The sequence below is a fragment of the Opisthocomus hoazin genome, chromosome 1 (assembly GCF_030867145.1).
Source record: "Opisthocomus hoazin isolate bOpiHoa1 chromosome 1, bOpiHoa1.hap1, whole genome shotgun sequence".
In the NCBI taxonomy this organism is placed as follows: domain Eukaryota; kingdom Metazoa; phylum Chordata; class Aves; order Opisthocomiformes; family Opisthocomidae; genus Opisthocomus; species Opisthocomus hoazin.
In genome coordinates, this window is record NC_134414.1 from 132660909 (window position 1) to 132672344 (window position 11436).

An 11436-nucleotide genomic window follows, 5' to 3' on the forward strand; every position below is an offset into this window, starting at 1 on the left:
GCCCGGTGGCAATGCGCTTGCGCGGGAGCGGGCCCGGGCCAGCGGCGGCCAAGCGGCCCGCCTGCACCGCAGCTGCCCCGCCCCTCGGCCGCTGCGCGCCCAAGGCGGGGAGGTGCGGAGGGAGGAGAGGGGCGGGGTGGGAAGGCGATGACTCTTCGCGTGCATGCGCGCCCAGCCGTCCGTGGGAAGGTGCGGGGGAGGCTCACGTGGATGAGGGGGCGAGGGCGGGCGAGAACTGGGGTGGAGGCCGGTTCCCCGCGGTCACGTGGCCGGGGCGACCAGGAGGGGCGGGGCCGATTGTCAAACAGAATGAGGGTGCGCGCGCGGCCGCGGAGGGCGGTGGCGCGGGGAGGGCAGCTAGGGGGCGCGCGCCCCCGCCCCGCCAGGTGAGGCCAGCGGGGCGGGAAGCTTCGTGCGGGCCGCTGGAGGGGCTGGGCTGGGCCGGGCCGGGCCGCGCTGCGCTGCGCTCCCGGCGGGAGGCCGGGGAGCCTGTGGGCGTGCAGCGGGGCTGAGGGGGACCGAGGTGTCGCGGCTTCCCGGGAGCCCGTCTACCCGGTGTGCTTGGCCACGGCGTCTGAGCGCCGGCTGCCGCCGTCTCGGAGCCCGGCTGACCCCGCGCCGCCGCCGCCCCGCTCCTAGCTGTAGCCGCGCGTCGACCTGAGGCAGCGACGTGGCAGGCGGCGGTCGGCGAGGCCGGGGGCGAGAGCGCTCTCGCCACCGCCGCCAGGTGGGTGTTCGCCACGGGTCTCCCCGGGGCCTGGCCTGGATTGGAGGCGCTCTCCCTGCCGCCCCGGGCTCCTTCGGGGCGCTCGCGCTGAGTTGGAACGGCGCGAGCCACCGCGGCCGGTGACGGCTGTCGCGGCCGGTAACGGGCATCCCGCCCGCAGCCGGCCCGCGGGGGCCCCGCCTTCTCCCCCGGCACAGGGGCCGGTGCTGGCCGTCTGCTAGCCGGTGTGTCAGACCTGGGGGCCCGTTAACGGGCAGGCCAGATGATGGCAGCGGCGGAGGCGGAGCACACGGGTAGGGCTCGGGCTCTGCCGCCGCGTTCTTCCCCCGGGGCACTAGCTGGTGCTCGGTGTGCGCCAAGTCGTCTCTGCGATGTTGCTCTTGCTCCGCAGCTGTAAAACTTTTCCTTGCTGGAATTAGGAACGCTTTTAAAAATATTAAAGAAAAATACGCATGTGGTTTATTTCATCCTTTTAGCTAATCAGTATTCCATAGATGTGCTCTTCTGACAGAGTGGCCTCTTTGTGCCACCTTCTGAGTCACTGTGTGTGCAGTGTTTATCCCCCTTTGCTTGCCCTCATAGCGTACCCTTCTCTCTTTTTTTTTTCAATTAAAAAATATAACTGTAGAGTGAGCTCATGGCTTGTGATGTAAGCGCTTTTGTCTAAAATAACACAAAGCAGTAAAACACACACATATCAGCTTGTTTAACCAGTTTCTGGAAGTCCCATTTATAGCGTATTTTCATTTTGTCATCCAAAGGGCATTGACGCCAAGACAGCAAAATGAAGACCAAGTGCTGTAGTCGATTTGTGTTTTGCTCCAAGACAACCATCTATACCTTTCTGCTTGGAGGAGTGTTTATTGCACTGGGCTCAAGTCGAATCCTCCTGATGAAGTATTCTGCCAATGAAGGTGCTATCGGGCAATAAACATAATGTACCTCAAATAAGAAAGAGTTGATGTTTGGGGTAAAATGGATGCCTGAAAGCGTAATTCTCCGCTTGCAGGGTTGTTAGCATAAGCATTCTATTATGTAAATAGTGACATGTATTTCTGTACTCGATAATCTCGCAATAGTTACTGGTCTAACAAAGTGATAACCTGGGTTGCAAGGTGCGTGATCCATGTGGAGATTCACCCTGAAAAGATAAGGCAGTGAATTATTTTTATAGCTGATTTTTAAAGACTAAATTGTTACATAAGCGCTATTGATAGTACATGTCTTGACTGAAATACTTGTCTTGCAACAGACTAAAGAGAAAAGTGGTATCATGGTGGGCGTGCTATAATTGGCTAGTATTACTGCTTCTCATTTTGCCAAGTATTAGCAAAATATGCAAATAAACATACAATTCTGGAAGAAGTTTTTTTCATCCTGGAAGCCATTTTTTGTGAGGGGAAAAAAATAACATATTGCTGTTTGGGGAAAACATTCACCTTTTAAAATTTTTCTAAAACAGTGGTGATTTTGAGTTCTTCCAAAAAGTTCTGCTCTAAACTGTTACCAAATGAGGAAAGATTTAAACCCAGAAAGGAGTCTGTTCAGGAAGATGTGGATCATAAAAATTGGAATATTTGTAATTAAAGTGTTGACATAGCCGTTTGCATTTATGGAAAGTGGCTAAAATTCTGTCTGGAGGGGTTAAAATAGTTTCTTGCTCTAATCATGAATGCAGGAGACAGAATCTGATTGTATACTCTCTATGATTTGCTGAATCCTACAGATAACAAATATGATTACCTTCCTACAACAGTAAACATATGTTCTGAAGTAGTAAAACTGGTCCTGTGTCTGGTATTGGCAGTATGGGTTAAGAAAAAAGGTAAGTACCTCTGTTTCGAATAACTAAAATGTGTTGACATTCTAGGATTTGCTGTACTTCAAATTTCCTTTTTTGTTTCCCTTTTTTTTTTTAAGTGATAGATTCACATGTAGTAGTAAGAAGTAGGTCCTGCGAGTTCACTGGAATTGTCTCTTCCATGCAGAATTGTAACTAAACTTTACTTTTATAGCTCTGCTTCATGCTGTAAATCCGCATGTTCTTGAGTTGTGTATGTGGTGGCTGAAATGGGGACAGGTAAGTTGAATTAGGAAGTGCAGTGAAGACAGAATCTAACATTTTCAGAATTTTAACACAATGTCATGCTAGGAGTCACCTCACTGTGAAGTCATGACTGAACAGAAGCTTATAAATTGCATTAACTCAAGGACTGGCCTTTATGTTTTGTTGTGCTGACTGCTTTTGTTTAAAAGCACCACCACCTTCCACGGAAGAGGCTTTGTGTGTGTGTAGTGGCATTTGAGTCAGAAGCAACATATCAATGTTATAATTCAAGGTGGCTGTGTTGTGAAGACAAATCTTGGGACCACTGTTCAGAAAAAGCAGTGTCAGGCATCACTAGCTACTTTTCTTTCATTGCAGGCTATTGTTTTTTTTCTTTCTTAGCTTTTCTGTCCTGGTGTAAAAAGGATGAGGGGTTGACTTCATAGCATTTAAAAATGGTGGAGAACAGACGTTTCAATTGGAAGCGGGTGTCAGGCACTGGAGACTCATGTTAAATTGAACTGCTGGACTTGTCCACTTCTCCATGTAACAGTCATGGCTCTGGCAAGCTGATGAAATTTTTACCTCCACCATTTAGTACAGCCATACCAAAGACAGTAAATATATTCAGTCAGTGTCTGCTGTACTTCTGTCACCAACTCTAGAGTAGTCAAATGTTTATCACAGTCTTCCTCCGAAAGTGTGTGTCCTGAATACCTACGTAAATATCATTCTTTGTGCCTTGTCATTTCTTTCTTCTGTTGTGTTCTCTTTTTACTCAGATCGTGTGCCGTGTGCTACACATACTGAGTCCTGCTTTATTTTGTATTTCTGACATTACTGACTGCCCTTTGAGTGCTATATGAACAGATCCACTGTCTGTGACATTGCTTCAGTTCTAGATTTGATTGAAAATCATCAAAAAATTATACCCAGTAATGATGTTGCTTTTGTGTGGGGAGTCTCGGATGCTTTTTGTCCCTCAAAGAACGGTTGATGATTGAAATTTTGCTACCAGTGGACAAATACTCTGAAGGGCTAACAGATTCCTTGATGTTTCCTCTGCTGAAGCAAGGAGGTGAATGCCTGTCGGCACAAGATTGCTGCTCTAGCTGTGTGTTCTGCCCTGGATCTGTCCTCTATATTGCCAGAGGGTCCAATGGTGTTCTGAAAACAGAACAGTGGTACCTATTCTGTTATAAAGGAATGGGCTTTTGATAATAAGAAAGATATCTTTGTTACTGATTTCTTTTCCTTTCAGAGGGTTGTTTGGATCATCCCTTTGAATGTTTTTCCTGGAAGATTTTTTGTAGTTCCATGAAATGGTCAATTCCTGCCTTTCTTTACTTTTTGGATAACTTGATTGTCTTCTACGTACTGTCCTACCTCCAGCCAGTAAGTATACATACACTGAATAAAGCATCCTCCAATGTCTTAGTGGTAGACAACATTGCTCTTAGACTATCTACAGTTGTAACACTGGCAAGGCAAGATTTGCAGGTAAAAGAATAGACTGTTACCTGACCAGCCAGATCTTCCCATTATCTTGCCCACTGGTCACTGTTTGTACAGCCCTCAGCAGAGGGGAGTCTCTGTGTGTTTTCTCCATGCAAAGTGATGTAGAAATAGGCTGAATTGTTTAGGTACTAGGCAGGTTTTCAATGCTTTCCCTCCTTTGGTGTCTTCAACTCTGTATTTCTCTTTCAATGCATTTTCTCATCTTGCTAGTATTTGAGCCGCAGTTTTCTGTGTGGCTTTTACCAGTTTATTAATGTGACTTCACATGATGACTTGTTTTCTTTCCTCACTGACTCCACAGAAAAGAGAGTAAACGTAATCCCACAAAGGAAGTAAGTGTAATAGGAACTGAGGAGGGGAGGAAGAAAACTGTTTGACTTTTAGTTTTTGCATATGTTTAGCACAAAATTTTATTGGTACTTTCTTCTAGCTTTCATCCAGCCCTTTGGATGAGTCTACATATGCTCAGGAAATAGTACAGGTTTTGTGCTTGCTTTTGTTTTCATGCTAGGATACTTTTTGGTTCAGAATCTGTGTTTGAAGTTAGATGGAAACAGATGGTTAATGCTTGCTATAAAATACTGTGGCTACCCCTGCTTGACATGAAAAATAATTATAAATATTACTGTTCCTTCTCTTCCCAAATTTATCTTTAATTTCCTTCTTTTCCAAATTTATCTTTAAAATGTACACTAGGTGTACATTTCTGCCAGGGACACACCAGAATCTAGAATAGGACCTGGCTGGAAAAATCTAATTAAATTCAAGAGTCAGATGTCTTAAAATGACATGCACAGGTGTTAGGTTCTGTGGTTTGATGTGTGGCGTTTTTTTGGTGCTTGTTGGGGTTTTTTTTGGTTCTGTGCTTTTTTTTTTAAATTTATGAACAAAACTCAGCTATAATTTTTCAATAGCAAAGTGTGATGTTTAGAAGATTACGCGAAAACTATTGCTTTTTCAAGCAATTTGATTTGGCTCAGTTAAGGTTATCTTTTGTAAAATGCACAGCTTTTATATTTTACACACACCTCCACACACCCCTTGTCTCTCTCCCCTCAGACATATGCAGTAAGATTCCTCTTTTTTAGAACTGTTAGTGTCTTATACCTCTTAACTGGATATATTTTATGAGGGTTAGCTGAATCTGTAACATTATCATGGTAAACAAGTATTAAGAGGCAACTAAATACCTGTAAGGTCGATTACCTTGACAGTGTACAAGACTGTGAAAGTGAAGAGGTGGAGGCAAGATGCTTGAAAGAAGGCAGCCATACCTGACTGAACTTAGTTTCATGTGACTTTGAAAACTGAGTAGGTTTGGGACTAAGTAGTAGCTGGGTGAGCAGTTGCTTGAAGTACAGAGTTGCTTTGGTAAGATTTATTTGATTGAATCTTCATCTATAACTGTGGATACTCTTTAGTGGCTAACATTTCCTAGTGATAAGACTTATTTTTTAGAAACTCTGTTTTTGACATGTAGGTTAGTGGCATGGTAATCTTTGGTAATCTTTTTTCGTATTCTTTCTCATCTAGAACAGAGGTTCCTTGAGTCCTCAGAGAACAAAGCAACTCAAAAATGATTCCTTGTAACTATCCTGCTATAGAGTTTGGTCATATTATGTTAACAGAGATGTTGGATGTGAAGCAAAACCAAAGTATAGGTGGAACACTTCCACATTTTGCATCTAGTGTCTTTTTTTTCCAGAGTGGTTTCTGGTAGTTCCAGATTCACTTGTTTATTTAGTGTTTTCCTCCTTCCACAGTGCTCACCTAACATAAATATTTGTTGAGTTGTAATCTTGCAAAGTGGAAAACTAAGTTGTGGTTTCTTAGGCAGATGTCTCATGTGTCAGTCTTCAGCTTACTTGAGACCCTGTGTTGTGCTGTTTCATTAGATGTATTATTCAGCAGATAGTATGTTGGAATAGAGTGGAACTAAGGTAATGGGAAAAGGACCTGTGCTTTTCCTGTGGTAAATGACAAAGGCTCTGCTATTGCAGAATTGGGAATGTGGAAATGGAGATGAGAAAGTTCAAGATAAAGTCTGTCTTTTGCACTTCTGAATCCATGTATGTTTTTCTGTAAATTTGTCTAAAAAAGTGATCACACTCGTAAGGCTGAATTGGGAGGACAGAGTTCAGATGCTTAGATTTTTGTACTGACTACACAGGGCAGTCCTGAGTAAAACACAATTTGGGAAACATCCTTACCCCCCCAAAAGAGCCTTTTTTCCCCACTGACGTTGGTAAATTCTGATCTTTAGTGGTAAATGCTGTGCCTAAAAGAGCCTCTTCTCAGTCCAGTGTGCCAGTATAGAGTGTCTAATACAGCAGTCAAAAAGACAGTCCTTGCCACAAGGAGTTTGCAGCTTGGGATTATGGGCATGGATTCGGGCACCATCATTATTATATAGCTATTCTCAAATTAGACAGGAGCTTTAGAGTTGTCTTCAGCTGTACTTTAAAATAGGTGAATGTGCAGTCTTGAAAATTCAAGCCAAGCACCTCCTTACCTTTGATAATTGATACAGCAAATGCACTTGACATGCAAGAAGTTTATTTTCTGCAAGTGCCTTGTCCAAGTCTGGGATTTCAGAAACTCTGTAAGTTGGCACTGCAGCCAGAAGCAGCCTCACCTTCACTTATTCTTTTCGGAGCAACTTCCTTCTTTGTGCTGACACAGCTGTTTTTGCAGCTGACTGGTCAGCCTGTCTTGGGAACTGATCTGACAGAAAACAAAACCGTTTTCATTTTCGTTAAGTAAGTTTTCTGCTGGATTGGTTTCCTCACATCTTTGTTTCAGTACAGCTTTCTCCACAACGGTGGACCTTAGGCTCTGTTCGTTGCTTGAGATTTTGAAATGGGACTGGATTGTCATTTTAGGGATGTGTTATTCTACCACTTGGTTAAGGAAGACAGTACAGTACCAGGATGATGCTTTTCACTTGGCGCCTTGCAGAGGGGTGAACACTTGAAGTTGGTGGGCTTTAGATGTCCACACTATGTCTGGAGTATAACTTTGTTCTTCTTCTCTTTCTAGGCAATGGCTGTACTATTCTCAAATTTTGTCATTATAACAACAGCTCTTCTGTTCAGGATAGTGCTAAAGTAAGTAGTATTTGCAAAAGAAATGAAATTTATATCTCCCTAGCTTTGATGAGGAGGTTAAGCTACATTCTTTCTCTTCGTCTGATGGGAACAGTAATTCTGTTTTCTTGTCGCTGTACCAACTTGGAGAGATGGTTTTGTTTTCTACATCTGAAGGTATAGGAAATAGTAGCTTATTAGGAGTCCTTACTCATCTCTACACATTTGGTCAACTGTAATAGAAAATAATTGAAATCATGATTATATAGTTCTTGGATGGTCAGAATTAAGGTTTAGGTACTTTCAGTTGTACCTTAAGTCTCATATTTCATGATTAGCAGTACTTCTTTTCAGTCTGTTGTGACTCTTCATTGAATGTAAATGTGATCTGACAAGAGGGGATGACATATGTACGAGTGAAAGATAGAGGTATCTTTGGTAATATTGTGCCAGCCCTGATGTGTTTCTGGTCAACTGCATAGTATGTTAAAAAGTAATTACATGTCTCTTCTTCATTATTCACGTGACAAAAGCAAGACTCTCTGTCATATGTGTTCCACTTTGCCTGATTTGTCCTTTTATGGTGTGATTTAGATTCAGAAGAGACTGACAGGGAAATGGATACTAACATCACACTCTACTCAAAAAGTCACTTGGGTTGAACATGGAGCAAAGATGCCTTTTCTACAGGTGTTAATATACCAAAAGAGCGTCTGATAGTCTGACTTGAAATGCTTTTTCTCAGTTGTTTAGTTCAATGTCTCTTGTGATGTCACAGTTTACTTAATCTTCAAAATTTCTGATTTTCCCCAAGATAAACAGGTTTTGCTTGAGTGAAAAAATAGTATAAATAGTTCTAACAGTCTTATCGATTACATTCATAGATTTGTGTGATTTACCATCATAAAATGCTAGAAAAGGGCACAAAATCATGGGGGAAAATGAAATGTAGTGAAAGTTTATGAAAGAAAGAAGGGAATTACTTGAATGTCTGTAATTTCTTTTTACCCGTCAGACCTGTGTTCTCATGGAGACAACAGTTGTTTTTAAGTTGTCAGGCAGTCAGTATCTAGAACTAACATTATTTTGAAAGGCTTTCCTTAAATAATCTCTGCAGAATACTCCATTTTGTATTTCTGTGATTGCCAAGCTGGGTCCCCCTTGCCATAGAAAAGCATGCTGCGATTTAGCATTTTACTGCCAATTCTGAAAAGCCAAGATTTTTCTTTGCGCCTGTCTCTGTCTCCTTATCTGTTAAGTGATGTCTTTTATGTGTTTTATAGAGCATGTTCTCCTGCCATTTAATTTGTGCCACTGTGTTTCTAAAGTTGGTGGGTTTTTTTGTCTGCTCCTAGGCGAAAACTCTCTTGGGTACAATGGGCATCTCTGGTGATTTTATTCCTGTCCATCGTTGCCCTGACTTTAGGAACTGGAGGCCATCAGCAAAGCTTGGCTGCACATGGATTCCATCATAGTATGTTTTTTAGTCCATCTAACCACTGCCTTCTCTATGCCGGACCTGAGGAAGCATGCTTGGAAAAGGGCAACTGCGTAGCGCCAAGTTTCCTTCCCAGCTTCCAGTGGAATGTCACCAGTACCATGGCAGGAGCACTGAAACCTCTCCGCCTCAGCCTGGGCCATCTGCTTATTCTAGTGCAGTGTTTCATTTCTGCCCTGGCTAACATCTACAATGAAAAGATCTTGAAAGATGGGGATCAGCTTGCTGAAAGCATCTTCATGCAGAACAGCAAACTCTATGCCTTTGGGGTGCTGTTCAATGGGCTTATGCTGGGTCTGCAGGCTAAGGACCGCAGGCAGATAAGAAATTGTGGCTTCTTTTATGGGCACAACAGCTTCTCGGTGGCCCTGATATTTGTCACAGCTTTCCTGGGGCTGTCTGTAGCCTTCATCTTGAAATTCCGAGACAATATGTTCCATGTTATGACTGCTCAGATCACCACTGTCATCATCACCGCCGTGTCTTTCGTCATCTTTGACTTCAGGCCTTCTCTAGAGTTCTTTTTGGAAGCTCCTGTAGTGCTTCTCTCCATATTCATCTATAATGCCAGTAAACCAAGAGGCCTGGAATATGCCACTCTGCGGGAAAGAGGCAAACTTGTCAAAGGAGATGCGTGGGAGAGGTCAAGTGGGGTAAGGCTTTTCAGTACTTGTCTCCTTTGGTTTCTCTTGTTTCACCTCCATTTGTACTATGGAATGTTTAGAAGATACATTTCACATGTGACTGGACTCGTCACTCAATTCAAAGACCAAAACTCTTCAGTATTTCTTAAAATCTTTTAAATTGATTGGGTGTTTCTTTGCCTGTTTCACTTTCTCAATTCTTGAAGCCTAGGTAAGTATTGCTTACCTGCTGTGACTATAGACAGTCCTGGAGCAACTGTAGATACCTACAAATCCTCTTTTGAAACCCTTATAACCAAAATATTTTACTGGCCCTGGGAGTCCAGAGATTGGAATTGATGCCTGGGAAATAATTGTACTTAAGTAGAACTGATAAATCTGCGTAGCTGAGCCCTCATCATGAAGTTAATATATTTCATGTTAAGATTCTTTCTACCGTAACAGTCAAAAATACCTGAAGACAAAAAGGTAATATTTGAATCCAGAGTTTTAACACTTTTTGTTATGAAACATTCCCTCCAGGCCCTTTAGTGTTTTTTGTCCTAATCTGAATAGTAATCTGGTTAACTAGAACATGACAGGGAGGGCTTGCCCTTAGATATGTCATTCAGTTGAGCCGAGCAGTCAGTCTGAAGGGGAAGGGTTACTGTCTGTGTACTTTTAGTCTGCCTGTACAGATGTGTTCTGTAATACACGTCGCAACCAGCAGAGAGTGCGGTCTCCATTTAATGCTAAGAAACATTAAACTCAGAAGAGATGTTTTCCAGAAATTCCACATGGTGCCTTTTTAGGTTTTTGTTTAACAAGCAGTAAATAACACAAAGTCATATATTTTTTGGTATGCCAGGCATTATCTATTTTAGCACTTAGAATTGAGCAGCTGTGCTAAAAACAAATAGTGCCATTTGTTTTTGAGCAGGATGCCTGATGAAGGAATGGGCTACAAGCTGTTTTAGGGAGTCACTAAAAAGTGTTAAAGATACAGAGGATGTTTTTTATGAGAGTGTGTATCTTAGAACAAGGTTAGAGCACACTGGTAAGAGTGTTCCAATTACAGAGTCTTGATTTTGTAGAAGTGATGCCTTCAAAATAGACTTTACTATTCTCTTCTCTCTTTTTTTGGGGGGGGAGGAGCATATTAATAACAAGAGAACTTTTGCTCACATTGTTCTCTTCTGCTTCTGGTTCCTGTAGGATGGAGAAGAATTTGAGAGATTGAACAAACCAAGCAGTGACATCGATACAGATGAAGATTCCCTCTAGTATGAGGCTGGCTCAGAGGAGTGCTATTACTCATAATGAGAGAATGTTAGTGTTTTATTGACGTAGAGAATGGTCATTTTTCCCCACTTGCAGAGCAACTGAAACTATTTTGGGCCTGAGTTGCAGAGGCGGATAAGGAAAACATTCAAGCCATCTATATGGAGAGTTGTATTCCTTCTTCCTATCCATGTAAATCAGGAATTCAAAATCTGCTGAAAGAATCAAAATTTCTAACTGATGCAACAAGAAGAGGCTTGGACCCTGGACTCAGTGGTCTGGGTGACGTGCTGCATTGTGGAAGGCAGTTCCGGACTCTAACCAGAAGTCTGTCTCCGCTTTGGTTGACTGTCCTAAGTCACTGCCACTTCCTATATGAGTTCTTTCGTTAGCAAAGCAGAGATAAAACTGTTTGCCAGCTTGCAGAAGTGATATGAGTGTTGATTAATATTTTTGTTGCATCTTCCAATGTACAAATGCTCCAGTAAGTTGTCCTTTCGGGACTTACGATGTTACTAATAACCTCATAAATAATGATCTGATTGACTGTTCTGTTGTATTTTGGCAATTCAGATTGACATATGCCTACCTAAGTAAGAGTCCCTCTGAACCAACCTCATCAAACTTTCACTTGAGAATGTGTAATAAATTAAATA

General features: G+C 42.7%; 1 protein-coding gene across 4 annotated transcripts; it reads left to right on the top strand.

Moving 5' to 3' along the window:
* The first annotated feature begins 26 nt into the window (after positions 1-26).
* On the top strand, positions 27-11327 carry SLC35A5 (solute carrier family 35 member A5). 4 transcript variants are annotated; one of them, XM_075436611.1, is made up of 7 exons: positions 27-112; positions 1489-1641; positions 2454-2552; positions 4036-4169; positions 7332-7399; positions 8734-9529; positions 10715-11327. In XM_075436611.1, the coding sequence occupies exons 2-7, from the start codon at positions 1512-1514 to the stop codon at positions 10781-10783; spliced, it is 1296 nt and encodes a 431-aa protein (XP_075292726.1). In that variant the 5' UTR covers positions 27-112; positions 1489-1511; the 3' UTR covers positions 10784-11327. The 4 variants fall into 4 exon arrangements, with proteins under 4 accessions (XP_075292726.1, XP_075292736.1, XP_075292717.1 ...); XM_075436621.1 differs by having other exon boundaries at positions 110-189; XM_075436602.1 differs by lacking the exon at positions 27-112 and adding an exon at positions 298-386.
* The last annotated feature ends 109 nt before the right edge of the window (positions 11328-11436 follow it).